The sequence below is a fragment of the Betta splendens genome, chromosome 1 (assembly GCF_900634795.4).
Source record: "Betta splendens chromosome 1, fBetSpl5.4, whole genome shotgun sequence".
NCBI lineage: Eukaryota > Metazoa > Chordata > Actinopteri > Anabantiformes > Osphronemidae > Betta > Betta splendens.
Genome location: NC_040881.3, coordinates 13,409,136 through 13,437,019, shown reverse-complemented (window position 1 = coordinate 13,437,019; position 27,884 = coordinate 13,409,136). Strand labels below are relative to the sequence as shown.

The 27,884-nt window shown below is 43.2% G+C and overlaps 5 protein-coding genes across 17 annotated transcripts in view; 1 reads left to right on the top strand and 4 right to left on the bottom strand.

The window, feature by feature from the left end:
• The first annotated feature begins 71 nt into the window (after window positions 1–71).
• On the top strand, window positions 72–4,632 carry cryba1l2 (crystallin, beta A1, like 2). The gene is made up of 6 exons (XM_029163836.3): window positions 72–152; window positions 329–405; window positions 489–607; window positions 2,750–2,891; window positions 3,077–3,219; window positions 4,259–4,632. The coding sequence occupies exons 2-6, from the start codon at window positions 331–333 to the stop codon at window positions 4,404–4,406; spliced, it is 627 nt and encodes a 208-aa protein (XP_029019669.1). The 5' UTR covers window positions 72–152; window positions 329–330; the 3' UTR covers window positions 4,407–4,632.
• A 124-nt stretch (window positions 4,633–4,756) lies between these two features.
• Window positions 4,757–11,302, bottom strand: unc93b1 (unc-93 homolog B1, TLR signaling regulator). 2 transcript variants are annotated; one of them, XM_029162918.3, is made up of 13 exons: window positions 11,145–11,301; window positions 10,139–10,225; window positions 9,882–10,023; window positions 9,652–9,805; window positions 9,354–9,515; window positions 8,740–8,869; window positions 8,541–8,634; window positions 8,238–8,362; window positions 7,454–7,636; window positions 7,082–7,355; window positions 6,884–7,005; window positions 6,682–6,804; window positions 4,757–6,157 (listed from the first exon to the last, which is right to left on the bottom strand). In XM_029162918.3, the coding sequence occupies exons 2-13, from the start codon at window positions 10,223–10,225 to the stop codon at window positions 5,936–5,938; spliced, it is 1,818 nt and encodes a 605-aa protein (XP_029018751.1). In that variant the 5' UTR covers window positions 11,145–11,301; the 3' UTR covers window positions 4,757–5,935. The 2 variants fall into 2 exon arrangements, with proteins under 2 accessions (XP_029018751.1, XP_029018760.1); XM_029162927.3 differs by lacking the exon at window positions 6,884–7,005 and having other exon boundaries at window positions 5,971–6,157; window positions 11,145–11,302.
• A 108-nt stretch (window positions 11,303–11,410) lies between these two features.
• On the bottom strand, window positions 11,411–15,372 carry timm10 (translocase of inner mitochondrial membrane 10 homolog (yeast)). Of its 2 annotated transcripts, XM_041072546.2 has the most exons (3): window positions 14,975–15,366; window positions 13,705–14,472; window positions 11,411–12,326 (listed from the first exon to the last, which is right to left on the bottom strand). In XM_041072546.2, the coding sequence occupies exons 2-3, from the start codon at window positions 13,773–13,775 to the stop codon at window positions 12,131–12,133; spliced, it is 267 nt and encodes an 88-aa protein (XP_040928480.1). In that variant the 5' UTR covers window positions 13,776–14,472; window positions 14,975–15,366; the 3' UTR covers window positions 11,411–12,130. The 2 variants fall into 2 exon arrangements, with proteins under 2 accessions (XP_040928480.1, XP_055370375.1); XM_055514400.1 differs by lacking the exon at window positions 11,411–12,326 and having other exon boundaries at window positions 13,771–14,472; window positions 14,975–15,372.
• A 187-nt stretch (window positions 15,373–15,559) lies between these two features.
• Window positions 15,560–19,227, bottom strand: LOC114862494 (translocase of inner mitochondrial membrane 10 homolog (yeast)). Of its 2 annotated transcripts, none has more exons than XM_029162885.3 (7): window positions 19,034–19,227; window positions 18,321–18,436; window positions 17,318–18,237; window positions 17,152–17,247; window positions 16,417–16,864; window positions 15,893–16,095; window positions 15,560–15,804 (listed from the first exon to the last, which is right to left on the bottom strand). In XM_029162885.3, the coding sequence occupies exons 1-7, from the start codon at window positions 19,081–19,083 to the stop codon at window positions 15,709–15,711; spliced, it is 1,929 nt and encodes a 642-aa protein (XP_029018718.1). In that variant the 5' UTR covers window positions 19,084–19,227; the 3' UTR covers window positions 15,560–15,708. The 2 variants fall into 2 exon arrangements, with proteins under 2 accessions (XP_029018718.1, XP_029018728.1); XM_029162895.3 differs by having other exon boundaries at window positions 15,902–16,095.
• Window positions 19,228–19,285: 58 nt separating this feature from the next.
• ctnnd1 (catenin (cadherin-associated protein), delta 1) overlaps window positions 19,286–27,884 on the bottom strand; it is a 19,831-nt gene continuing 11,232 nt past the window's right edge. For 7 of the 10 annotated variants that reach the window (XM_029162776.3, XM_029162826.3, XM_029162769.3 and 4 more), the window contains 13 exons: window positions 27,501–27,696; window positions 25,698–25,815; window positions 25,401–25,557; window positions 24,605–24,622; window positions 24,359–24,424; window positions 24,052–24,179; window positions 23,515–23,665; window positions 23,183–23,375; window positions 22,883–23,076; window positions 22,620–22,667; window positions 22,450–22,532; window positions 21,560–21,614; window positions 19,286–21,176 (listed from right to left, as the gene is read on the bottom strand). In XM_029162776.3, coding sequence (XP_029018609.1) covers window positions 21,118–21,176; window positions 21,560–21,614; window positions 22,450–22,532; window positions 22,620–22,667; window positions 22,883–23,076; window positions 23,183–23,375; window positions 23,515–23,665; window positions 24,052–24,179; window positions 24,359–24,424; window positions 24,605–24,622; window positions 25,401–25,557; window positions 25,698–25,815; window positions 27,501–27,696 — 1,466 coding nt within the window. In that variant the 3' untranslated portion in view covers window positions 19,286–21,117. Of the gene's footprint in view, window positions 21,177–21,519; window positions 21,615–22,449; window positions 22,533–22,619; window positions 22,668–22,882; window positions 23,077–23,182; window positions 23,376–23,514; window positions 23,666–24,051; window positions 24,180–24,358; window positions 24,425–24,604; window positions 24,623–25,400; window positions 25,558–25,697; window positions 25,816–27,500; window positions 27,697–27,884 lie in introns of all 10 variants that reach the window. The other 3 variants (XM_029162792.3, XM_029162801.3, XM_029162783.3) reach the window with 3 other exon arrangements.

The following is a 27,884-nucleotide window of genomic DNA, read 5'->3' as shown; positions in this document are numbered from 1 at the left end:
CTCACCCGTTTGGAAAACCAACGGGCACCACGCGCCCTCGCGCGAGCACGGAAGGCGCGCGTGGACAGTGGTATAAAACAGATGCGCCAGATGCATCAAAAAGTCTATGTAAGAAGGATTTGGAGCGTGAGGAGTGCGAGGACACCGTACAGGTAAGAGAACCTTAGTAACACTGGACTTTCTTACGGGATTAAGCGGTGAAGTGTGAGTTAAATTAACATATATTAGACGTATTAAATCCTATAAGTTGACGTGTTTGCAATGAACTTAAATTTGAACCTAAATGTAAAATTTTGCTGTTATTCATGGTTTTTTATTTATTTTCTAGACATGAATAGAGTCACGAAAACCCATATGAACTCAGCTATGTACTTCCCTAACATGGGCATAGCTCCTTTCTTCAAGGTAAACGCAAATAAACACACATTGTGTGTTTGCTGCAGTAGGCTGGACCCCCTCACGGCTCCCCTGTGCTCCTCTGCGTGCAGGTCACGGTGTTTGAACAGGAACATTTCCAGGGCAAGTTCCTGGAGTTCACCTGCGAGTGCTGCAACATCCACGACTGCGGCCTGGACAACATCCGCTCCATCCGAGTGGAGAGTGGAGCGTGAGTCACAGCCTGTACGCCTGCGTGTCTCTGTGGACAGCTGACTGATGTGTGTGTGCGTGTGTCTGTTTATGTAAGTGTGTGTGTGTGTGTGTGTGTGTGTGTGTGTGTGTGTGTGTGTGTGTGTGTGTGTGTGTGTGTGTCTGTGAATGGAGGTTGATATAGAAAGAGGAAATAGTGTCCAGGCTCCCACTACAAAGCTGTCACCTCTGAGGTCACACCATCCTACATGCAGGGTGCCGCTGGATCGCATGTAATAGTGAGAACTGTTTAGTAGTCATGACGAGCTCGCTGCGTTTTTGTGCCGCTCTTAAAGCCGTTTGAACTGCAGAATGGTCCGCGTGAGCCTCATTCAGAGCCTCACCTGTGGTCAGCGCTTAGTGTTGGTCAGCACCAGCATGTGAGTGAGCTCATGTCTTTTTGACAAGCTGGTGTGTGTCACGTTTTCTTCCTCTTCCGCTGCACCGAAATATAGAAAGACCATAATAATTAGAAACAGATCTTTAAGGTTTTTCAATAACACTTTATTTATTTAATAATTTGATCCTGAGTTCACACTAGCAGCTAATTATATGATTTCAAAGCCTCTGAAGGTCTCATTAAATGCTGTCGTCTTCTCAATGATATTAATGTTTAGCACTAAAATTGGACAGAAACACCATAATAACCACATATTGGTGGTGATAAGAAAAGGTCCATTTCATTCATTCTCTACAGGAATAAATACACTCGCTCGCTCCACTGCCTTGTCCCCGTAAGGGGAATGCTGGAGTTGATCCCAGCTGTCAATGGAGTGAGAGCTGGAGGTTCACCCTGGACAGGAGCACCAGTCCATCACAGGGCCATCATCAACCATTCACTCTCACATTCACATTCAAAATTTAGAACGTCCAGTCAAGCCGACGGTGGAAGGGAACCAGAGAATATAGAGGAAACCTACATAGACACAGGGAGAGCAAGCTAACTTAAGTCAGAAAGGGGGCAAAAGTATGAACAACCCCACCAGAGTGTGTATTTTATTCTATTGGCTTTATTTTATTCTATTGGAGTAGCTACTTCTCCAAATTAGAGCATGTGTAGAACAAGTCTATGCCTTTTTATGAGCATAATGCATATACTGGTGTTATTTAGATTACCATAAAAGCCTTTAATTAGGTATTAATGCTACTTTGATTAAATGACATCACTGGCTGTTACTGTATTTATATCAGTTTGGCCTCTAAAAGCTCAGCTACTGTGCTTCACCAGGTCTGCGTCTGATCAGATGTGATTCACAGTAAGTTTTCCTCAGCTACGCGAGGACAGCTGCCACCTCGTTTCCAAGCTCGCCGTCATTACATACTTCTCCTCTCTGTCTCGTAAAGCCTTCAAATGATGTAGGAGCCGAGGACACGTTCCACCACTCGGAGGTGTTTACGCGCAGCGTTTATTCTTAACTCCGGCTCTAAGCGCTAACTTGTGTCACCGCCTTTATTTTGACGCACTTAGAGGCAAACTTTACTCTGAGCAGATTCATACGTAACAGCCCAGGCCTTAGTCATGTGGAGCAGAGCCTGCCAAAGCCGGGCGAGTGATTCTCTGAGCACCTGCTGAATTCAGCGGCGGGATACGGATTTAGCTCCGGCCCATCGCTGATTCTAAGGAGGAAAATGCACTTGCAGAATACCAACTCAGGCATTTTATAGAAACCGAATGGATGGAAATAAAGCTCCAAGGTTATATTAATGAATAACGTTTACTCCACGAGAACCACTGTGGACGCATTCAGTGCTCCTTCGCTTTTCTATCAGACCCGTGAGAAGGAACATAAAAGGTTTCACGCTGTTTCATGGCTGCCCTGGAGAGAACTCCATGTTTTTACTCAGGTGTAGGAAAATCAGAGATTAATCTAACTAGAAAATGACCATGTTTGGTTGCTGTAAACAGCCACATTGCTAGCATATTTTCAATACATATTATTTATACTTTTAATGTCAGTCAGGCAGTTCTATGAGGTGAACAGTCACCAGTTCATCAGGAGAAAGTAGTATATGTGAAATCCCTCTCCACTCTCATGTTCTTGTCCATTGTGTCTTTACCCTTTACAGACAGTGCTAATAAATGTTTTATCGCCATCTCACCACCTCCCCCTTCTTCCTGCAGCTGGGTTGGTTTCGAGCACCATGACTTCCAGGGCCAGCAGTTCATCCTGGAGCGAGGCGAGTACCCCAACTGGGAGTCCTTCAGCGGCTCCCTGTCGTACCACACAGAGCGCTTCATGTCCTTGCGCCCCATCTACTGTGCCGTGAGTACCTGCGTTGCATAAGGGGGGCAGGGGTTGTCTGACGGGACGGAGGAAAGGATCAGAAATAGAGAGAGGCTCAGAAATAGAGATGACACGGCTCGGTGTGTAGCGTGTGCTCACTGTACGTGCCTGTCTGACAGGGTTAATGCAGTCTTTGCTAACGGTCCGTTCCACCCACACCACAGTCTCACCACAGCAGCCGGATGACGATCTTTGAGAAGGAGAACTTCCTGGGTCGTAGCACCGAGCTCTGCGACGACTACCCGTCGCTGCAGGCCATGGGCTGGTTCAGGCCTGAGGTGGAATCCATGCACGTGCAGTGTGGAGCGTAAGTCTTTATCGTAGACGTACATTTATATATTTCTGCCTTATCAGTACCCGAAGCACTTTGACACTAAGTCTAATTCATACAATCAGGCATTAGTGGCAGAGCTGCAATGCAGCTCAAGCTGAACCAATGATCCTAAGATCATTGTGACTGGGTGACTGCTCTACCTCCTGAGCCACTGCCGCCCACAAAGTGTGTAAATCATTTGTGTGTTTGCATGTATTCATTCAAACACACAAGGATGAAGGAGACATATTTGGTTTAGAAAATATTATTTGTCTGATTCAAGCATTTGCAGTTTCCTGGTGTGTGTGTGTGTGTGTGTGTGTGTGTGTGTGTGTGTGTGTGTGTGTGTGTGTGTGTGTGTGTGTGTGTGTGTGTGTGTGTGTGTGTGTGTGTGTGTGTGTGTGTGTGTGTGTGTACTATTGCATGGCTTTTTGACTTGATTTCTTTTCCCAGCTGTACTACTTTGTTCATTTGTCTCTTCCTCCTCTCCAAACAACAGCCTCTAGAGGTAACTTTGTTCACTCCTGAGCAGCTTAAGTGTCGAAAACGAGTCTCTAAGCAGCATCACAGTCACACTTATTTTACCACTTTGTCTGTAAATTACATAAACCATGTTGCTTTGTGTAAGCAGGTCAGGCTGTCACTGTGGTGGGAAACAAACATTCGATGGATGCCATTCACTACTGGTTTCCAGTTCCCTACTGTATCTGATTCATTCAGATACAGTCATCATTAACTTTTGCAGAAAGTCTGTTGCCAATTATCACTATACTTTTTCTACCAGCAGTGCCAGATAGGGTTTGATACGTTCATATTACTTCACTTTCTCTGTTGCATTTACTTCATCAACCATAGATCTAACTTTCCTCATACAGCTTAGCCTCATGTTTTTTTTAAATATTTCTTTAGTTTGAATCATGAACTCTCAATGACTTACTTTATATTTCTTAGGAATCACTTTCTTCAAAGCAACGCATAAATATAGCTCTTCTTACGCACTTAATCGCCTCCGACTGCATCTGTGTCTGTACAGCTTTGTGTGCTATGAGTACCCGGGATACAGAGGCCAGCAGTACATCATGGAGTGTGAGAGACACAGTGGAGACTACCAGCACTGGAGAACCTGGGGCTCCCACTGCCAGACCCCCAAGATCCAGTCCATCAGACGCATCAGGCACTGAGAGACACCAGGTCGGGGACGGCAGCGTCAGCAGAGCCTGGAGCAGAGGACTCCAGTTGAAAGGCTGAAGTCTGACTGAGCTCGGGACGGCATCAGTCAGGACCACAACTACAACACAGACGATCAGTGACGTAGCAGCTACCTCTTCCTCCAGCTCATGATCCCATATCTGTTAATACTTGATCTTTTTTGTTAAGTACAAGTCAAATAAAGTTCAGTATTCAGACCATGAGAAGTATATTTCTGATGACTGACAAGTAAAACTATGATTTCGTTTACTTTTGATTTTCTTTTCATTTGTTCTTTGTGACTTTGTGAAAGTTTCCATAGCGATAAGCACGAGTGGTCGAGTTGGTGACTTTACAACACATTTATGTTTAAATGTTCTAGCCCGTATGCAATGCAAAATGTTTTCCTGTGAATACAGCTGATTACAATCAAACCATTAAATAACTCAAAAATGTAGTTATTGAATGGTTTAAAATCAAAAACACAGATAGAAATGCAACATCAAATACCTTTAGCATTTTAAATACATTTAACCTTTAGTTAGTTAGTTCATCTGTCATATTATATATATATATATATATATATATAATATATATATATATATATATATATATATATATATATATATACACACACACACACACATACATACATACACACACACACACACACACACACACACACACACATATATGTGTAGTTCCCAATTCTACTGTTATTACTCTGCATGGTGCCATTAAAATCCTGAGATACAGAATTGCAGTAGAGTGATAACATAATCACAGTAATAGAGACAGTATGAACCAATATATAGCTGCTGAGACTAAAGTACAATGAAATGCACACATTTACATTTCTATTCAACTCTAATAAGATAAGGTAGCTTGCTTTCTCAGATTTGTTGGCTGATTGTAAACAAAGCCAGACGACCAAATATTTACAACCATTACATTCAGCAGGCCCATAAAACGGCTCAGTCGAAACACAATTCACCCTGAAATGAAATTTGAAGAACAATTACTCCCATCAGACAATCAATTCCTTTTCTTGTCACCTTCAGGTTTTTCTTTGTAGACTTGTGTTTCTTGTTGATAAAAGAACAAAAGTAACTATAACGTCCTCTATAATTATGGAGCATTGGGAAAACACGTGCCACAAACCACGCAGCAGCATCAAAGCAATCATATTCTTATTGTTTCGAGGCTTCAGTCTCGTCTTCTCCAGCATTTTCTGCACCAGACTGTCATACCCATCATTATATAGCGGCCTCAATCTTAGTTCTACAGCTTCTGTACCTTTTTGTCAAGAAGATCGACTGAAGTCAAACATGCAATTACAGATATTACACACAAATGGAGAGAGAATATAGATGTTCCGTATAAATATGTGAAAAAAATACCAATGCAGTCGCAAACCTAACAGCACCCAGCAAATCTCTGCCTCCTTCCCTTCCTGTCTGCTATCTGCCATCTGACCGCTGCATCCCTTCCTCCCTCAGCCTCCCTCACGCTCCTCCCTCTCTCACTTCTTCACATGGTCGTCCTGCTGTCCGTGCCTGTGACCCGGGTCCGCTCTCCTCCTGGCCGTGGGTGATTTAGCTCTCTGGGCCCCGGCGTCTCGGCCGTCCTCCTCCCTGTCCTCTTCCTCCATCTCCTCCGCCAAATGGTCTTCGTCATCGGCCTCACTTTTCTCGGAGTCTGACTCATCCGAGTTGTCCTCTTCCAGGTACCGGTAGCCTTTGACCTGCAGACAAATGATATCGTCTGTCAACTTTTAGAAGCCCATTTAATGTTTAACAACTATACTGACAATTTGCTCTGCCCTGTACAAATGAAAGAAAGGTTTGTTTGTTAGGCTGCCTTAATTTTTACTTCATCAACCGGAGTAAAAACCTATACATGCAGTATAGTCCCTGGTTCTTTCACCATGGAAACAAGGATTTAATTTTTTAAAATGCAATTTTTCAAAAGTAGTTAAAACTATCAATCACATTCCTACAAGGTGATGCCATCAGCCGCCCTTTCTATCCAACATATACTCTCATATACGACAGAGAGAAACTGGACATCATTAAAATATCAAAGCTCTATGCAGGTAACTTTACATTTAAATGCCACATAAAACGTATGTGAAGACAATTATTGACTGAACTCCTGTCTAAGTAATTCCCACATCCTCTACTTCTCCTTCATAAATAACATTCTGAGCTTTGGCCGACAAAATTAAACTTGCTATGTTGACATTTAAGACACACAGCGAGTGGCTACCTTGTGCCTCGGCCGTGGGATGCGAGGCAGCCTGGGGCGCATATCGCTGGCCATGCGACGCTCCATCACCCAATAGCAGTAGCATGCTAGCAGCAGCGTGGCCAAAAGGATGGAGAGTTTGGCCTGAGGGTTGAAAAGCACAACAACTTTTAAATGGGGCTCCAGTGGCTGCTGGCTTCCTGCTCCCTCCACCCTCACACACCCTCATGGGCAAGTTGGACCACAGGTAGACGATGAAGATGGCGATGGCCTGCCACCAGTGATAGATGGTGTAGACGAAGTCCAGGCGCTCCTTCTCCTCAGCATACAACATGCCAATCAGAGCTGACACACACACACACACACACACACATGAGTTGGAAACAAGGCTGTAAGGAAACACCCCGCGGCTGACACTTACTACTGACGCCTGTCTTGTTCAGCGCCGTGCCGAGGCCCCAAAGCACGGAGATGGTCAGCAGGGCGCCCAGGTACTCTGGCTTTTTACTGGGGAAGGACCACGCCATGAGGACCACCAGCAGCACCGTGTGCACGGCGGCGCCGCTCGCCAGGCACGCCCAGCGCGGGAGGCGCAGCAGGCACAGCGACAGCGAGGAGAAGACGGAGCAGGACAGGCCGTAGACGACGATGAGCAGCCACAGCTTCTTCAGGCCCAAATTGCACACGCCATAGGACTGTGGAGGGAGGAAACACGTTCACTGTCCTTGTTAAGCACTGCGAGTGAAGCCTCCTACTACCGCTAGCGCTTTAAGCTCCAGGGACAGTGTCGTACCAGGGAGAACCCGCTGACGGCAAACAGCATCTCGAAGCCGCTGTAGACGAAGAAGGGGCAGAGCAGTCGCAGGCGGTAGTCTCTCAGGTGCTTGAAAGGCAGCTGGAAGATGTTTCCCCAACCGATACTGCGGAGGTCGATCTCCTCCGTAGGCCGGTACGCGGCGCCGCACAACACGAGGAACTGCGGGAAGGTCGAGCCGAATCAGTGAATGGCGGCGCGGACCTGACTGAAAGTACTGTCACTTAGAAAGAAGCTTCCTGCTGCAATCAACACCTCTGTGCTACCGTCTGATGATGATGTCACACCTTTCTGCGATTCTCCAGGTGCCGTCGCTCTTCACAGTGAACATGCACAGTTAAACACAGAGCTATAAACTGTGAACTAAATGACCAGAGCACAGATCGTAACAAACGCTAGTGTTGACGAGACACAGTGTTGCTCATAAGGTCCTGTCTGTGCTTTGGAGTTTTCTGTGCTGCCCCCACGTGGCTGAAACCTAGTCTGACTTCTTATCTACAGAGCATTGCACTCCTGGCAGTAGTAGTTTCCCGTGCATGCATTTTAATGTACAGCCATAGATACAAGTCTTCAAAGTGTTCAGAAGCCTGCATCTTTGATAGGATCGGTGGAGCTGTGTGAGAGCCTATGGAGTTACTCGTCTTCAGTACAGGCTTTGCATATACAGCGATAACAACAGTGCAGCTTGACTGTTTGCAATTATTATATATAGATTTCTGCGAGGATCTTTGGAAATATGGAGAAGTAAACAGAGGGACCGCACCGTGATCATGGAGAGGAAGGCGAAGCCCATGAGGACGCTCTCCACCTGGATGAGCAGCATGGAGCGAGGCAGATTGGTCAGCACAGTGGTGTTGAATCCAGGGATCATTCCACTGATGTTTGCACCTGGAAGTGGATGGTTTAATATGGAAAAGTCAAAAAGCAGTGAGTGGCTAAAATACAGACTAAAAACAGTAACAGTGAATCAAGCAAGGAGTAGGTGTTATGTCAAGGCTGTAATTGCTGTAGTTGTGTCCCTAGTAGTAGTAGTAGTAGTAGTAGTAGTAGTAGTAGTAGTCTTTACCGCAGTACTCGACATTGCACAGAATGTGGTCCTTTTCATGCAGGTACTCATTGAGGACGAGGCTCATGGGGAACTCGGCAAAGACAAAGCTCAGCTGGTGAGAAAGACGAACGAGACAGGAGTTGTGTGTTGTTCCGTCTCACAGTGTAGAATGATCTGAGGCGCCATGCAGGGACCAGAACAACGTCTGAGGGCTCACGTGGAAGATGATGAAGAAGACCGAGTGGAAGATGATGATGTAGCTGTGGCACGCTCCCTTGGGAGGCTTCTTCTGCTCCTGAACGTGCTCCTCTTTGTAGTTTGCGTACTCGTAGTACTGCTGGGCCATCCTGCAGCGCACATCAATGACAAAACACACACAACTGGACTTGACCTTGGTGAAGTCATGAGAACCGTCACAGGCTAAATTTTTATAGTATTAAAGATGAACCCCACAGCGCTGCCAGTCACATTTTTACTACATTCTTCCAGTGTCAGATTGTTAGACCGCCCAAAAAATGAGCAGCAGACTCAGGCCCTTGTTTATGTTTATGAGGTAAACGCCTTGAATCCAGCAACATAACCAAACTCAAAAAGTCTGATTTTGCACTACCTTCAATGACAATGTAAAGATAAAAGTAGCTAGTGCTTTTTCAACATGTGCCTTTTTTTTGTCAGACCTTAAAGGTTTATTGAAAGGAGTCATCAGGATGAAATTCAGCTATACTTTTAGAGCATCAACCTGAGCCCATCCATGATCAGTCCCACTCAGTGACCTCTGAGCTGTGACCTCATGAGGGTCAAGCTGCGACGACCCCCCGCTGCTTCTCTCACCTAGTGATGTAGTTTCCTAAGGACGCCCAGAGCGGCACAATGGCCACGCCGATAGCTACGGCTGAGGGAACCAAGGTGTAGTAACGCTCCCAGTAATTGGTTGAGACGAAGAGCGCGTAGATTCCTGAAGCCAGGAACATCATCCACTTAGTGCCCAGAAACCTGAGGGAGAGATGCAAACAGAATAAATACACAACCTAAGCTTTTCAAAAGCCTCTTGTATAACGTGTGTGTGTGTGTGTGTGTGTGTGTGTGTGTGTGTGTGTGTGTGTGTGTGTGTGTGTGTGTGTGTGTGTACCTGATGAGAACGGGGGTGTACAACAGGCCAATGATGGGGGTGACGTTGATGCCCATCAGCATCTTGTGGTCGATGTCCTCCAGGCCAAGGTTGCTGTACTTCACCTCGCGGTAGGTCATGTCATAATGGAGGATCAGCTGCATCTGCAGAAGGCCTGCGTCGACGCAAGCAGAGATGTAACGCCTGCGTGTCCGTTACGCCGCCTCCGCGCTCCCTCCTTACAAACGTACCCATGTAAACACTGTACACAATCATGGCTCCAACGCTGGCGGCAACAACGTTCTTGATCACTCCCAGCCTCTTCCTCCTGTAGTACTTCCTCTCCTCCTCCTCCTCATTGTACTCCGCCTGCGGGCCCAAAAACTCCTCCATCTTCAAAAGACAAGGAGTCACACGAGTATTTGATAAGAGGAGCGGTGATGATTAATCTCACTCATAGAGGACTGTCATCGGCCGAGACAGGAGAATCCCTGAAGGGAGGGCTCACCTGCTCTTCTTGCCCCACATTCAGCATCTCATTTTCGTTGTCATTAGGTCCAGCATCAGCATCTCTAACCATCTCTTCTGCTTCCATCTGGTGACCACAAGGAGAAGTACACTGCATTAACGCTGCATGGTGTGAAGTAAATACTTCCTGACTTGTAAAATATTATTAATATTGATATGATTATTATATTATTAGTGGTAGGAGTAATAATTAATAATAATAATAACGTTCTCCTGAGATAATCCATATACACCTAATAGATAATATTACAGGAGAAGTCATCGCTGGTTGTTAGTCAAGGTTAGAGAATGTGTAAAACCTTTCACTTTGTGTGAAAGGGTTATTTTAAAAAGCCAGTTCATAGTCAGTCTCATTTGTGTGGAAATTCTCCTTTAATTCAAAGACAAACGAGAGCGACCTCCATCAATGTCTGAAAAATAATAACATCTGAGCTAAAATATTAGCTTTCGGTGATTTTTATTTCAAAAGCCTAAAACGTGACAACTTCCATATCATTGATGTGCTCAAACGGCAATGACACGTGGGCTAATTAGCGCTGACGGACTCGTTTGTTCTGTACTGGCTCGTTTCTGTAGTTGATGGTGTTTACTGATCGCTTGAACAGTCACGGTCCACATCGTCAGAAAAAGAGGATGTAGGCTTCAAGTTCTCTAAAGCTTCAAGTTCTCTAAAGCCCACTGTCGTGGCCAGATAAACTACTTCTAAAAAGATGAATGTCAAACTGAAAATTAAATCAACTTTTCTGTCGCCTGAGCAGAATCGGCTGCTCGGCACAAGCGACCAACGCCATTATAAATAAATCTAGTCACGCCTCTCGTCACTGCTGCGATCTTAAACAGTTTTCATGGTCTTAGGTGTGATGCTGTTAAGTGTAGACCCCCAAAACACGCGGACTGCGCGGCTTGTCCCCAACACGTGACGGAGAGGTCGGTCTGAGGCTACGGTGATCGCACCAACAACCCATCACACCCTTTATATCACTCACCGTGCGCTTCAGCTCGTATTCAGCACAACTAGTAGGTCGCTTCACCGGACAGGCAGAAAACACACAGCAGCTCCGTGTGTGCAGTACTTACTTCCCATTTCTGACGCACCAGAGCCAAGATTAAATACAAGTTTCGCGAGAGAAACGAAAGTTTACCGTCTTCACTTCCCCACCTCGCCGCCCGTCTTAAAGGGACAGGCGCACCCAGAAAACCCGGCCCCCGTTTACTAAAATGTTTAAAAAAAATACATAAAATAAACCAATGCTCATGATGGTAAGATGTTTATTTCTAGAAATTAATAAAAACAAACAGCGCGGCATGTGTCAGTACGCAGAAACAAGTCTGCGACAGCGTTAACACAGGGGCCGTGACGGGAACAAAAGTGGGTTCAATGACATCCACCATAACACTCAACACTGACAAACGAGCAAAGTTCACGCGACCAACACACGTCCATTCAATCAGAATCATTTTAATACTTCCTGAAAATGAGGAACATGTTTGTGTGAGCCAAATGATGACTCACACTATGCTAGTGTACATAACTCAGTGCATGGCATCTATTATTGTAATAATAAACAAAATGGATCTATTTCAACATCACATATTGTCACCTTAGAATCAAAGTTTCATCTGCTGCCAGGTCTCTGATTACTACAAAGACGTAATGCAGCATTTGAGATTATGTACTCCAACAACTAAGTGACCTGGAGATAATGTTGCCCCAGATCTTAGTGGGGGTTCAAGACACCAAGTTCACTCAGAGCTCCGCTTCTTTGTCCATTTCCAAGCTTTGGATCATCCTCTGTTGCAGCAGAAACGGCAGAAGTCATTGGACCCTCAACAGCATCCACTCTGTGTATTATTTACCTAAGCATAAGTTTAAAAATAAAAAAAACTGTCTTGCATCTTAGAGAAACCATGTATGCTGACCCCCACACCACAACTTTGCAGTTCCCTCATTAGGTTTCAGTTTTCAGTTTCTCTACCCGCTGCCGACAGCCGCTTTCCTCATCATTTCCTCGTCCTGGACCGACAGCTCTGTTAGTTTACGTCCCAGCCTCTCGTGAAGGTCCAGGTATTTGGCTACACAGCGGTCCAGGCAAACACTCTCGCCTTTCGTCAGCTCTGCCTCCTTGTAATGTGGCGGTACGCACTTCCTGTGGCAAGCGTTGGTCATTCTGGGGATGGGAGAATATTCATTGAATGCATAAGAAATGTAAAAGAAGGTCCAAAAATCAGTATGATCAAAGCATCTGTTCTAAACACATCATCACTTCTTTAGATAATAAAGACATTCATATGTCAGAGTCACCTGGTCACCACCTGCACAGAGCTGCTTCTGAAGAACTCACTGGGTGATAATGATTGACCAAGTATATCACTTTGTCAGTTACACTCCACATCATATTTTATGGATATACTGATGAAAGTGACACACCTGCAGATCTATTTATATTTTTTTATTAATTGTAGGCCCTAAAAAAGCTGCTAAAGGTATTGTAACGTTCTAGAAGGTCCTGGGCCAAATAATTAGGCTTTAATTTTGATTAACATAAATCTATATTTTTTTGACAAACAATAAATAATAAAAAGAAGGAAATTGACTAGGTTTGGTAGTTCTATAGTACTAGGGACCTATAGCAACTTTCTGAATTTCAGTTTTGTTTAGTGGTTTTGTAACTCAAATCCTAATGCAAGGAAAGGCTGCATGTCAGCAAGCACTGACCACTAATCACTATATTATTTAGTCCATAGACTTGTCAATTTATTTTCATTCATTTATTAAAATTTTTGTTACTGTTGATACTAAGCTGAACAAGGAAGTGACAATAAAAAATGTGTACTCACATTTAACCTTGGGGCACAAGGTTTCTTTGTGTGGCATTAATGGCAAATATCATGTACATTAATATTTCTGTGAAATATACACTATACACTATAACTTGTTGTAAAGGACCAATTACTGTAAACATACATCAATTTGACTAAACCTACAACCCACAATGTAATTTTGTTATATAATATTTGTTTTAGTCTTCATTTATAGCTCATCTCAAATGTTGTAATTACGATGAGAGCATTGTATATAGTATCAGAATTTCATTTCACGGGGGTGTTATGGTCGTCGTATTTTTTTATTGATTTTATTGAACTCAGTAATAGGAAGAATTTCTTTACAGGATACAAGTGTGTGCGGATGTGTTATAACAAGCTGTTTAATAAGACTAATAGAGAAAGACTAGGTTCCTACTGCTTTGTATCATAGTAGACAAAGATTGTATAGTAATATACATTTACTCGTTACTCCACTGAAACTAAAGACTGTAGGAACTGCGGCGACATAGCATGAATGGACCTACACATGTACATACTACAGCTATGAACAGTAGCCAACGTTAGCTAGCAGGAGGGTGATCTCTGTCAGAACGTACAGGTAACATCAAAATATATTTAAAAGTACCCTCTCACTAACGCAAAGTCTAAGGCAATCTCAGACAGTAGCCTACTGGAAACACACAGACGTCTATTCACGCTGTTAGCTTGAGTTGGCTTTACCGGTTGTACATATCAGCCATCATCTCCACCTCCAGCTCCGCTGCCAGCTGCTGCGCCTTCATGGGATCCATATCTGCTGTTGGGCGACTTCCACACAACCTATAACCTCAACCACTCCGTTCTGGTGGAGCTCTATAACGTACCGAGGATTCAGAACGTATCACCGCTTCAGTAACCTTCAAATCTACAAGTAAACACGTGTGTACCGTTTTCTCCCGAACTTCCGCTGTCAATAAAGTTGGATTCAAGCAGGAGACAGACGCAGCGCGCCCCCTAGAGGCCGCCGCCTGAATCTATGCAGTTATTGCAGTCAAAACGGAACACTGGCATGAAAACACACTGTTCTTTATAAACCAAAAATTTGGAACTTACATAATAAATTGCATTAAGGGCGTAAAAAAAATAATTTCTTTTGACTCATTGCAATTTAAGTGCTTCAACGTATTCAAAAGTTAAACATTAACAACTTTTTTTTCCCAACTTGTAAACACTGTGGATTGGATATTAGTACAAAAGGTTACTCTAACTCATCTCCAGTCACATCAATCTCAATCATTTCCTCCTCCTCCTCCTCCTCCTCCTCCTCTTCATCCGGAGGTATCACCATGGTCAGTGCAGTCACCGGAGGTGTTCTGTGTGGAGAGGAGAGCAGAACATCCACCTCCACTTCCTCCTCTTCTTTATCGCTGCCTGTGGTCCTGCTCTGTCCCCCAGCATCTACCAATTCAGCAAGTATTGCACTTGATCCTGCTGCATCGCAGGATTTTACTAGTAAAAACAAAAAAAAAAAAGAAAGTACATCAGATTATCCAGTGTAACAGGGAACTGAACCACTAGTCACAAGCTTAATTCTTTTTGATATTATTGTGCTGTACTTGCAAATATCTAAAAACCACATTAAAAAAGCATTTTAAATATTACACAACTGGATTTACTTGACAGCTTTTCTAAGCTTTTTTTTAATTATTTCTGTGACACTAAATTTTGAGGCATGATTTTGCAGACACTTGACTAACACTAAGTAAAACTGGTATGAACGATCTGCAGATTATTATTTGTTAGATTGAGTAGAGTTAAAAAAGTAAAAGTACCGTATTTGAAGCAAGTAAAAAAAGTACTGAAAAATGGATTGAAACTCAATTAATCACTCACCCATTAAACTCAATTCTTTAAGGTTTCTGAATTGCGTTTTTTTCTAATTCATTGTAAAATGCACATTAATTCTTCAGAATGCATCAATCAGCCTTGATGCTAAAAACAGACACATTACCTTCATCTTGATTCTTCAGTGGCTGTTCCTGATCCCGCAGTGAAGCCATTTCTTGGCTTACATTACTCAGAAACACTGGGCTGTTGTGATTTTGACCACTATTGTTCTTCTCATGAACAAGAGCAGCATTGTTGCTTGTAGGAGGAAGGTCTACCACCTTAACTTTTGGTGGTCTTCCACGTTTTCGTTTGATAAGTGGGGAATTATTTACAGTTGAAGCTCTGCAGGCTACAGGCACCAGAGGTGCAGGCTGTGCGTCACATACTGATCCCTTCTTCATCAAAGCCCTGGTCCTGGACTGAGTTCGGTCTGTGTTCCTTGTGGGCTCCTTTGTCTTCTCTTTCAGCCTTTCTGCTGTGTGCGACAGTGGATGTGCCTTCCTTTTCAATCTAGATGGAATATTCAGAGAGCTGATCGCCCTCTCTCTCTTCTTTTGGCCAATATATTGTTGGTTGACAAGCTGACAGAGCAACTGCTCATTTTGACATATTTTGTTCCATCACTGACAGGCACACCTTTGTACGCTAAAGGAGGAGCAGTGTCCTGCAGACGGCTTGTGTACTTTCTCTTCCTCCTTTTCGACGCTACAGGTTCTCCTGATGTGCCGGCCTGTTTACACCTTAAACTCTCCACTATCTTCCTGGGCTCTGAGTTTGGTTCTGCTCCATCTTGTTGCCATCCAGATATTGTTCCTCTCTTTTCCAAGTGCTTCATAGTGCAAGGCTCTCGCTTTTTCATGCGAGTGATGGCACCAGGAGGAAGCCGTAGGCATCCAGGGTTTTCTGTGAGCCACGGTCGCTCATGTAGAGAGGCCTGTTGCTGGCATGGGCCTAGAGGAGAAAGACATGGAGGAATCTGCATCTCATTCATCCAAGATAAGACGACACTATACTCAGACTGCGTCTCAGTCGTAGGTACATGATCTACATGTTGGATGTGCTCAGTGTCTTGTCCAGGTGCTTCCTGATGTGTGACTGATTTTGTTCTGGATTCTTCATGAAGACATTCTTGACTCTTGGACAGTGACGCGCTCTCACAACATGTCCCGTCTGCAATGCACTGCAGCTGCTGTACGCTGTCCAGCTGTATCACTGATAGGCTGCTGTCAGGCGGCTTCGGAGCTGTCGAACAACAACAGATAGATGCACAGTGGGTGAAAGATGGTGCACATCAGTGCATCATAATCAAATAATGCAGAGGTGCTAGGTTTTAGCACAAAGGTAGCAGGAAACGGACGTGTAGATTGTGGGCAGACGGGTGATGCTCCAGTTAGGGAGCTGGTAAGACAAAATACGAATTGAGTATAGAATGAAGAGAAATAAACATTTAACTACCTGCTTACATCTGCACCAATTCTTAAAAAAGCTTCTTTTAGACACATATTCTTACAACAATATGTGAATCCTACTGGATGTGTTGAATGTGCGACGAAAACACCTTACTTTCCAAAGATGGTTTCGTACCCGTTGCTGATACTGAATGGCAACTGCTTGTCCCCAGATCCTGGCAAAAGGTGCAGCCTGGCACACTGACAGCAGGACGCACTTGGCCGCATTCTGGCATGTTCAGTGTCGCAGGGACCTGACCCGAGGTCAGCGCTCCGACAAGGCCCTGTTCAGGGTCGTGAGACTTCCTGACCTCCTTCTCCACGTTGGGCAGGATGTTGAGGCCCATCATTATGTCCTCCAGTAGTTTTTCTATCTGCTCATCAGACTCCTGATGCTGGGCACATGACGTTGAAGCAAGATCATCTTTTTGATTTAGGTTGAAGTCACAAGAAGGTGTCTGGCAGCCACAACAAGTGTTTGGGTGAGGGGGTAGATTCAGAATATCTGGCTCCACAATGCAGGGCGGCAGGTTCTTCTGCAGCCTTTTGCGGTTGAACCCATCCTACACAAGATTAATTACATCTTTGTAGTGAAATGAATTGAGCCAAATTAAACTTAAGTCAGTAAACATGACAGATTTGTCATTATGTTGTATTTGGAACACTTGGAAAAGCAGTGTGAGGGAAATAAAGTTACTTAAAGTAAATTAGATTAAATTTAAGTAATTAAGTATTAAACAGTCGGCAGTTTTAGGTTAAAAAAAGAACCGTAACTCCTACAACTCCACAACACTTAATCTAATCTAATTAAACTGCTTGAATGAGTTAGTTCATGGCTAAGATCATCTACCTTTTTGTGGGAGGCCAGAACTGTCAAGGTCTCCTCTGCATCCTGCTGGCTTACCACCTCCCAGACTTCTCCTTTAGTCCTCCTCCTAAGCTTCACCTACAGAGGGGAGAGAGTTCCACCTCAAACCAACACATTTACTTGAAGTGATCTCAGAGTACGTCCATACCTTAATGGAAATCTGGGTGGTCTCTAACATCTGCATTTGTTTCATATTGGCCAGGTTCTTTCCTACATTCGAACGTGGATTCCTCTTTTCTGTAGAATTTCCACTTTCCACGTTCTTGGCTCGACGTGGCCCGTCTGTAGCTTCTCTGCTGTCAAGCGTTGGTCCAATTCTTTTTCCTTCCAGTCCTGTGTTCTCCTCCTTTTCTTGCAGGCTTTCACAATGCTCCTCGGAGCGTTGCTGTGTTTGTTCTTCAGTGGGGTTTGTGTCGTCACCGCGGGAATGTGCGAAGGTCATTGTGTTGCTGGGCGAAGCTGAAGTTGTGGGTCGGCCTGATGTGGCCGTCGCATCATTCAGTGCTCGGTAGGTCACGATAGGAGCGATTGGACCAGAACTGAAGCCAAACTCCTCATCCGTCGTGATGCTTTGGGGTCGCGACACGCTCGGAACCTCCACGCGGTGAAATACAGATGGAGCACAGCCTGAAGTGAAACAATGGCCTGTCGCCATACAATTTGGAGAATCCACATCTCCACTTCCTGCCATCTCAACCTGAACCTCTGCGTCCTGCATCTTCCTGCTTTCGCCTCCTGCGCGACTGCTGTTCTCTCTGAAGCTCCCGAGGAGCCGCATCTTCTCCCGGAACTCTTCCTCCATCGTCCCACCTTCGCCTCCTCCCGCGAGCTCTTTGATGCCGAAGACGTGGGCCACAGCCAGCACATCCCTTTGCTCCTCGTCCCCGTCCACCTGCAGGCTCCCAGAGTACAGCAGACCAACCAGCTTCAGCAGCGTCCCGGCCTTCACAGGCTGCAGCTGCAGCAGACGTTTCTGTCCCGGCGCGGGCGACGGCGAGGCGGACAGTTTCCGGGACAGGTACGGGCTGAGAGCCGCGAGGACGCAACTATGGGCCGGAACGGAGATACCTTCACAAAACAGAGGACACCATCATTACTTTTTGTTTTTTAAGTAGAGCTACGCTAGCATTAGCCACGCGGCTAATACTTGCCCTCCGTTTGTAAGAGCGTGTCACAGAACTGGGTGGCGTTCTGTTGTCTCTGCAGTTCTTTAAGGAGCTGCGTCTCGTATCCTGGCCACCGGTACCTCCGCATGTCCACGTGGGAACTGGGATAAAAAAGAACAAAACGTAAAAGAATAGGATTTTTAAAAATTACGTCAACTTAACTGTTGCCTGTCAAACTTTTAGCTCTCACTTACAAAAATACCTTACGGCTCCATTAGCACCTGCAGATCAAATTGCCTGTAATGTTTTTTTTTTTTGTAATTTAGCACTTTAACCAGCGTTAGAACGCGTTTTCTACAGAAAACGCTCGTAATATGTGTAGAGTTGCTCTCGGCGACATAATCATAGATCGGGAACAGCTTAGCACGAAATTAGCTACAGTGAAAGTGCAGCTGGTAGCTACGCAGCACGTGGAGAAACTGGCACGCGCTCGTGCAACGTTGAGCAGGAGCTTCATTTTATTACAGTGGGTGCAACTTTAGCCTGTTTGACGCCTTTTAGCAATACGGACAAAGGCAGCGACCTTATCCGTAGTCCACTGGTGGGAAACGTTTCTACTGAAAGCCGTCGTCCGCTTGACATGACTGAACTTTAGTCATGTCAAGACCTCATTTAGATGACAGAATCTTCACCGACGCCAGCTACACTTACGTTTGGACAAGACGGTTAAAATTGCCTAGCTTGAAAATCATACTTGCCGATGATCCTCCTTTGCAGACGTAGAATTTTTTTCACAACTACACTTCATTTTAAAGCACAGCAAAGGCTTTTAACTCCAAATATCAAGGTACTACATGTTGGACAACTCTACTCTTGTGTAGGCGCTGACAGCGCCACCTGCAGGATGAAATATGAAACGACACAGGACACGACTAACAGCCAGGTTAACACGACAAATGCTTTTCTACATCATAAAACAATGTCATCATGGTCCAAAAAGCAAACAAATGCTGTGACCAAATAATTTTATTAAAAACAGTATTGCTAGTTACATAATTCTTTTATAAGATGATAAATGTGCAACTTTTAGCCAAGGCAAAAGATTATGGTGTTTTTCAAAATCTAATATTCTTTTCCATTAGTGTTCCAGTATATGAGGACTGTGTTGGGAGGATTTTGTTTAGCTAACTTAAGTAGCATTTTCAATCCAAACATAAAACAATGATTGCATATGCATTCACCCCAAGCACCCAAAAGCAATGTAACCCAAATCAATATAAAAAAATACATAAAACCATTGTAATTAACAAATATCCTCGTCTCTGTGTGTGTATATATATATAGTTTAAATGTGCTGTTTCTCTCCACTATCCAATAGCAAATTCTGCTCTATGCCTCCTCACAGATTTCTAACAAATCCTTGCTTTTCTCTATTTGCCTCTTTTAGTGAGTCCATTCTTGAAGGCAACGTGTCACTACGAAAATTAAGATTTCTCTTTTAAGTTCCAATTGCTATGGAAATCAAAAGAAAGGTTATAAAAAAGTAAGAAAAATACACATTATAACCCCTAGTGCTTCTTTTAATCATCATCATATCTACATCTCACTCTGCACTAAGAATATCCATTTTTCTACAGAACAAGCAGCGTACTAAAGAAACAGGTAATATCCAACAGTAGTGTTATCTCCTTTGTACTAGTCTGTACCAGGTTTGTATTGCAAAAATTATGCAGAACTCAAAATGTTTATACCTCATAGGAACCAATACTAAAAAGTAAAATCAACTCTTACAAAGTCCACACATTGAGTTATCTTTCAGAGGTGAGCACTGCTGACTTCTTTATACTAGCCACCTCATGCTGGATACATCCATCAAACAGATTCTGAAAGAGTGAGGCACTCCAGTTAGCCCACTGGTAAAGACAATCTAAGCATGTATGTACACATTCATAAGATAATAGACCTGCAGATAAAAGGAAATGCATTCACTGAATCCCATGACATATATTTAACAAAAAGAAACACAGCACAATTTATACTGTCCAATTGATTGAGGTGAGGAAGAACTGATGTGTCTGTCACCTTTCCATTTATGGATCACCATCAAATACAGAAATGCAGAATCCCCATGCATCTCAGCGAGGATCTTTCGACACGGATTTCATAGAAAATTAAGCTAGATATAATCATTTTTAATGTAGTTGTTGTAAAACAGTTGAGTGTGTAGAGTCAGTTTTGGCAGTCGTGGCAGTAGCAGTGCCATTTGGCACGTACATTACTGTGGTACAGAGCAAAGCAAATAAAAAAAGCCACTACCATAACAGAAGCAAGTATCTGATCAGCTCAAGCGTTGTTCTCACTGGCAGGAGATTACATATTATTCTTGTAACATCAACAATCAGAGTATGGGGGGGGAAAATAGACCCCTTCAGTTTCTATAAGCAGAAGCAGAGTGTACTGTAATAGTAGTGTTCTGATACCAACAGTTACTTTTCATTTGTTTAATTAAACTCAGAACTTTACAACATGATGAGAACTACAGTCTTTAAATTAAAACCCACAGTCCCTGCTTTTTGACAGCATTAGTGTTGTGCAGGCATGTCATTGTTCTTGCATGATGATTTAATGTTGTCACCACAGTATTTAAGTGTTTTTAGGTCATTAAGTTATAGTGTCACATCTAGTTGTCCACAGGTATTGTAGATCCATATTAGGTTTCCATTTGGCTTCATTGTAATGTAAGCTGTTCTAGAGGAATGCAAAGAGAAAGAAGAAAAGCTGCAAATGAAGTGAAGAGGGGCAAAAGAGTCATCGGTAGTGTAGTGGCCCCCACATAGTCAGTTCAGCAAGGACAGTAGGTGGGAGGAGGCTGTCGTCTTGTGATGCACACAATCAATTTTTCTGCAGAAGGAAGAAGAGGTACAGGTATGGGAATTTGTGATATAAACCAGCTACTGTAAGGCGTTCATGCCTAGGACAAAAGAATCACATTTTGATTCACAGCAGAGGGATTGGAACAAAAAATACAATAAAGACATGTAGCTGCGGGCAACATAGTCACCACAAATTTGACAAAAAACTGTGCAGAAGAAATCAACAAATCATAATCAGTGACATTTCATCAGCCTTAAAAGGCAAAACAAGGTCTGAACACAATAAAACTGAGGCACATTGACAACACTGTCAATCTACGATGTTAGGCCATGCAGTGAGCTGAGAGGAGCAGCTGGTGGGACACACATACCATGCTCTGACATGCAGTGTGACAATGGGTGTAGCCTAACCATCGTAAGAATCCATTAGAGGCAAAGAGGCCTGCCTCTCCCCATACATCCCACCCTGAGAGACAGAGATAGAGAGACATAGAGAGAGAGAGAAAACCAGAAGAAAAACACAGCACGGAAACCATTTAAGTAAAAAAATAAATGTGAGAAGGAAGAGAAACAGAAATATAGGGTAGAGGTGGAGGAAAATTAGGCATCAGTTAAGAGAGGAAAAAAAGGTTTACAAAATGTTAGTTTAATGTTAGGTCATTTTGGGAGGAAAAACACTGGTGAGAAATTATGTGCAAGACACAACCAGAGTGCGTCAACAAGACATGCGTCAACATGCTGCCTGTGGGTGTGTGTGAGAGCAAGTCTCCTCACACAGTTACCATATTTGCTAGAAATTAGATCTGAATGATCTAAGTATCCCTGTGAAATATAAAGGCTCAGAACGAAAGCGCTTTCTCTATAAATATAATGGGCGTGTACTGTAAAACAACATCCAATTCAATTTAGTTTAATGATGATAAAGACACTCCCCACTGGTGTCCTCTGCTGTGACTTTCACATAGGAGGGAAAGATTTATTATGTTTTAGAAAGAACTGCTCTACAGTAAATGGTTGTCTTAGCTAAGTATGTAGAGTTTATACTAATCAGCCATGGCAGTAGCACCAGCTGATGGTTTTAATGTTGTGGTAGACAGAGCCTGGTATGGCAACAATTTAATGCAGGTTATGGCATTACACCCCGCTGTGAGAAGTCAGGAGTGATATGCTGTCTTATGTCTGCCACAATACTAACATCACCAGGTGGTGGTATGGTAGGCATATTCATTTTAAAGAATGGTTATTAAGTTGCAATCATGCAAGGTTGTGGGGCGTGTGTGTATGTGTGCACCAGTGTTCACCTGTATTGGATCTTTGTCAGCAGGTTCGAGTGTGTTATCCAGAGTGTTCCTTCTCCCTCTCTCGTCCAGTGTGGAGTAGGTGTCTGTACAGATATTCAAGATAATTTCAAAGAGTTGCTTCAGTAAAAATCTGTGATGCTCTTCGTGCATTCTTCTGCTGTCACACGTACCTGGTCCCATGTCATTCATTGGAATCAATTCCCGGTCCCTATTGCCACCTGTTAATAAAAAGAAAAGAATATGCATCAACATTTTTAACTGTTTGTATGTTAAGTCTTTTTCCTTATTGTGTTTTAATTGTCAAACAAATACTGAATAATTAATTCCCTTATGCTGACGTAAAAACAAAACAACAACACAGATGACACTGCCTTCACTACCGAAATGACGGAGTCGTTTAATCTTGCAGTGCTCCACACTTTAGCTTCCTGACCTTTGTCTAGCAGTGGCAGGGTGCTGTCCTCATATCCTCCATTGGTTCTGGGATGGTTGGTGGGGGGGTTTAGGTTGACAACAAAGTCTGTCTTCTTCCAGCCGTCCTTCTCCAAAGTACGCCGCAGCTCCTTGTAACCCCACACTGTCTGCAGCACCAGGCCTGCTCCACGGACCTCCCGTTCGGAACGATTACTGCACCAAGGAGATTAGAGAAACAGTTCAGGCTTCAAATGATCAGCGCGCATAATTCTAGACTCATCCCACAAAAAGCAAATAACACAAATCTACCATTTCTTACCCATCTTTGTTTATAAGCACAAGTCTCTCAATTCCCTGTGAGGTCCTAAGGATCTTGGCTGATTCTAAACTGGAACCCAGCACCTCATGCAGCGTGCTCAATACTGAGACCACTGTCTCTTCTGACATTGCTCGTGTTGGCTGATGCTGACCACCAGGAAGGTTCGCCACCAGGTTAGGCACTGTGTGTTTACCTGTCAACATATTGGCAAAAGAAAAGGGGTCAAACACTGAAGTACATTTGAATATTGAGATTATTCTCTTGAACTAAACAGCCTTTTGGACTTGCATTTTACTGTAATAATATGATTTGGGGACAAAGCTAAGTTTCACCTAGTAGATCTCTGTTGCGTGGATCAATGGCCAGGTTGCGGAGGGCTCCAGACATGGCTCGAACCACTCGGTCATTGCCATGGCCCAGCAGCTCAGTTATCATTTGTAGACCTTTTTCCTGGCGCACCAAGGCACGGATGTATCGCCCGTACTAAGCAAAGACAGACACACACAAGTTATTAAATGCAGGAATTTAATTTATATTGTGATTAATGTGTGTCACATACTGTATAAAGGATACTGAGCTGAGGACAATTTTAAACTAGGTTACAGGGAGTATAAATGTGTTAGATGGTAAATAAAATAATGTGGTTAATTATTTAACATGTATCATTTGTGTTTTCAATTTAAAACAATTGATTGTAGAACCCTGACAAAAATTATTATTAAAGTACAGAACTTCTCCTGGACCCTGCTCAAAATGTTTGACCACATTCCCACAATCTGTCATCACAGTTGCTCAACTGTTTTTTTTCTAAACACAAGAGGTGATTCTGGGTAATGGAAAAGGATCATAATAGATAGGTGGTCACTTACAATCCAGCGGCCGGCACAGAGGTTCTGAATGGCTCCAGCTGAGGCTTCCAGCACAGTGGGATTCTTAGACTCCTTGAGCAGAGCGATGTAAATGTGAACAACCTCCGGCTGGTACAATAGCTCATAGCCTGCATGGGAGAGGGAAAGGACAGGGAGTTGGGGGCGGAGGAAGGGGGGATTGTGGAGAAGTAAGTTAAGGCAGCAGGACAGAATTATGGCAAATAAATAAATATATAGATATATTATGCACATACAACCTATAAATATTGTGCATGAAATACAGCGACAGCGATTAGCCAGTGATTACCTTTAGCTGGTGTGGTCCTCTTTGGAATGTCTATTGTGTCTGCAGTTGCATCTGATTCTTTTTTACCTGGAAACAAACATCAACATCAAAACCACAAAATATTACTATATACCTGAGAGTATTAAAAATGAGACATGCACATTAGTACAGCAATAATACTTCAGTTAGTTCAACTAAAGGGTCTTGAGTGTGAACATTAAGTCAACTGGCAGTAGTAGCAAAGTGCTGTTATTCTAGAGAACTTACCTTTAGAAAACCACTCATCTGTAGCCCAGTGCAAAAAAGGGGAGGAAGAAAGGGAAGGGAGGAGAGAAAAACAAGGGGCGAAGAGGGAGGGAAATGCAGAACCGGAGGAAGAGAAAGCATTTTAAATGAGGGAAGCAGCCACAATTGAGTCACTCAGTAAACACACGATCACAGCCACCACACGGAATCAGAAAAGTGATATGAAGCAAATCAAAGGCTACAACAGCTCAAAGAACTTTAGATTTATAATGTTTTGTTCAGTGATTGTTTCTGGTAAACTTTGTGTTGACCTGCAGTTATCAAAGATATTTATCTGCTCTGTTAAGGACACTGACAGAGCAGTTGGTTTTCAAAAGAAAATAAATATTTCATCAGTACAAAATCACTTCTTTGACTTGTTTGTCAAGAGTATGCTGTCAAAACATACTCGGGTCAAATGTATTACTTCCTCAAAGCCCATATAGAGAAAAGCATTAAGGAGGGAGAATATTTGTCTCATTGAGAAAAATGTGGAAGCAAGACGGTTTCATAATACCATTGGCAAATCTGTAGTAGATGTAGGAGGGAGGCGTGGCGAGAAAAATCAATACTCTCAGTGAAACACAAACAGAGCAGCTGGACAGAGGCTGAACATCTCAGTTGGGGAAATAGTTAACATTCTGGCTTAAGCGAGTGGTTTTCTTGGTTCTAGTGTGTTTTGGTCTTAGTATCAGTAACTGCACTAACCTAGTTAGACATCTTAATCAATCTGAATAGTGTAATTTTCACATAGCTCTTCGCACTTTCTGGCACAGACCTTTGCTCTTGCGGGAGCTGAAGCAGCTACCCTTCTGACTGGAGGAGCCGGGGGCCTGGCTCATGGGACTGTTCTCCACAAACCGCTCAAAACCAGGAATTTCACGGTGCACCTGGTAGGACAAGTTCCTCAGCAGACACACACTGTTCTCTATCAACTGGGGGATGAAGAAATAAAATATGGGAAACAAAACATTAGATACAGTATATTAGGTCACCTACTGACAGCACACATTTTGCTCTCCTGTCACAATTCTCTTAATAAATCTTGTGATAAGCCTCACACTTTTATACAAACCTTATTATCTACATCTTTGCAATCAATCTGGGACTGGACGATGTACATGAGTGAATCGACCAATCCTGTGCACTCTCTCAGTTTTCTTCGAGCTTCACTCCGCTCTGAACTCACATTTCTTTAGTTAAAAAGAAGAGGGACAAGAATTAGGGGTGTGAATGAAGCATTTTAAAAGGTGAAAAGGCTCATTGCTGAAGGATTTTGGCACACAACACCCTTAAAGAACTGTATGAATAGACCAGTACACTTTGTGAAGATTGAGTTACTGGTCTCTGAACTAATTTCATCAATAGCTCTGTCACTCCATATTGAAGTAAGTGAACTGGATGGATAGAAAATTGACACCAAGTCAGCTACTCATTCACTAACGCACATGAGCAAGAGAAGGAAAAGGAAGGAGCATGAAGGTGAAAACACTGGAATGATTTTCAGCCTTGGTCTTTTGCACTGGCCTGTTTGTCCAAGTGACAGACACGCCCTCTGACACAATAACAGGACACATTCCACTGCACAGCAGGGGGCACCGATTTCACTTCAGTGAAAAGCTCAGGAAGTTCATTTACATGCTGCAGCTGGCCAAGATTTTTTATGTATTAAAAAAACTAACTAAATGAAATCAGAGCTGCAGCACAGAGTTCAAGTTGTTTCTTAACATTTTAAAAAAGAACATTTACTGAAATTGATCTTTAAAGTACCAACTATTCTCCACAAGAGGCCACTGTGGGGTGAATCAGTACCATGAATAACAGTCAGTTCATTTTTGTAACAAGGTGAATTATGTGAAAAAAGGGGTTGGGTAATGCAGGTTAAACAGAGTTTATGAGGCAGTATACTGTGATGTTGTTATTGTTAACAAACATACAGAAGTTCTGACCAACATTTCTATCATTACTTTAGTTAGCTACTGAGCTGTGCATCACAGTCAACATCTGTAAGGAGAGGGAGCAGTCTCAGTCATTTGCCCCAAATCAGATTAGTGACAATAAACTGCCCCCAAACTGCTGTTGGCTAAAAGGCTTACGTCATTGCTAAGGAACTCAGTTTCCCCACCGCTCACAAATGGAACACAAAAAAAATTTAATTGTGTATGAAGACCTGAAATACAAAAGGTTTTTTGCAGCATGGAGAAGATTAAGACCGATATGCATCTTATACGCATGTATAAAAGATGTAGTGATTCAAATAGCCTGTATAATAATCTAATGAGAAAAATGTACAAAACTCAGTGAACCTTGCAATTAATCCCGCGGTCAGAAGGAATGCATAGATAACAAACCAAAGGCTAAAACACAGTTTACACTGTCCAAGTCAATGTTTCACTGAACTCTGGTCAACCGTGGTCTGGAAACCTTCACATTTGTTTCATCAACATGATTTGATCCTACTGTGAGGATGCCGATCTCTGCAACAAACCCTGACCTTAAACCCTGACAAACATTTAATGAGCTCTCTTTAAAAATAATGATATCCTGTTTACATGTGATTTGAGAGTTCTTTGTGCGATTTATGAAGGTTTTTCTACTCTGATGATGTGTCCTCTGGATTTTTTGTCCGATTGAGAAAGACACTTCTTTGTAGAGTGAACTATATATAGTGTACTCTTTTTTAAGTATTTTCTGCTTATCTGCTCTGTCCACTTATCTATACTCCAATCCTCCCACAGCTTAACTAGTCTGATCAATCACCATCACCTCTAGCTACATCAACATACCATACCCCCTTTACATAACGCCAAAATAATAATAATGGCAGTGAAAGAGCCCTGATCCGTTCTCTGATCCTGTCTATTTTTTTGCTCCGTACCTGAGGCAGCCTGTTGTGTTGGTGAGGGCCGTCTCCCACTCAAGATGCCTTGGCTTGCAGTTCTCCTCTCCTCCTCTGTTGTTCCCTTGCTCCCAGCCTGAATGGGGCACCATGACCTCGTCAGAGAGAGCATGCAGCGCATGATCCACAATCTCCATTTTGACAAAGTCATGGGATGAGAGGTTCCAAAGTGTTGCTAGGAAAAAGGAGGAAAAGTAATAGTTATGCATTTATGAGGAGTACACAAACATAGTCAGATCCTCAACTGGATAATCAACAGAAATTAACACAGGGATACTTAATATTAAACCTCAAAACAGCTATGACAACTAGCTAAACAAATGTTTAGCAAACTAATCTTGTTAATAATTTAGTAAAAAAAGT

Bases quoted from the DNA above. Each gene is read 5' to 3' on its own strand.
- cryba1l2 (XM_029163836.3), top strand. From the start codon at position 331: ATGAATAGAGTCACGAAAACCCATATGAACTCAGCTATGTACTTCCCT. The intron at 406-488 runs GTAAACGCAAAT...CTCTGCGTGCAG, and splicing joins GCATAGCTCCTTTCTTCAAG to GTCACGGTGTTTGAACAGGA. The intron at 3,220-4,258 runs GTAAGTCTTTAT...GTGTCTGTACAG, and splicing joins ATGCACGTGCAGTGTGGAGC to CTTTGTGTGCTATGAGTACC.
- unc93b1 (XM_029162918.3), bottom strand. From the start codon at position 10,225: ATGGAAGCAGAAGAGATGGTTAGAGATGCTGATGCTGGACCTAATGAC. The intron at 10,024-10,138 runs GTGAGCCCTCCC...TGTCTTTTGAAG, and splicing joins ATGTGGGGCAAGAAGAGCAG to ATGGAGGAGTTTTTGGGCCC. The intron at 6,805-6,883 runs GTGTGTGAGGGT...TTCAACCCTCAG, and splicing joins GGTCCAACTTGCCCATGAGG to GCCAAACTCTCCATCCTTTT.
- timm10 (XM_055514400.1), bottom strand. From the start codon at position 15,254: ATGAAGAAGGGATCAGTATGTGACGCACAGCCTGCACCTCTGGTGCCT. The intron at 14,473-14,974 runs GTAATGTGTCTG...TGTTTTTACTAG, and splicing joins ACTGAAGAATCAAGATGAAG to TAAAATCCTGCGATGCAGCA.
- LOC114862494 (XM_029162885.3), bottom strand. From the start codon at position 19,083: ATGAAGTGTAGTTGTGAAAAAAATTCTACGTCTGCAAAGGAGGATCAT. The intron at 18,437-19,033 runs GCAAGTATGATT...TTTTTATCCCAG, and splicing joins TCTGCAAAGGAGGATCATCG to TTCCCACGTGGACATGCGGA. The intron at 16,865-17,151 runs GTAGATGATCTT...AATCTTGTGTAG, and splicing joins TTCTGGCCTCCCACAAAAAG to GATGGGTTCAACCGCAAAAG.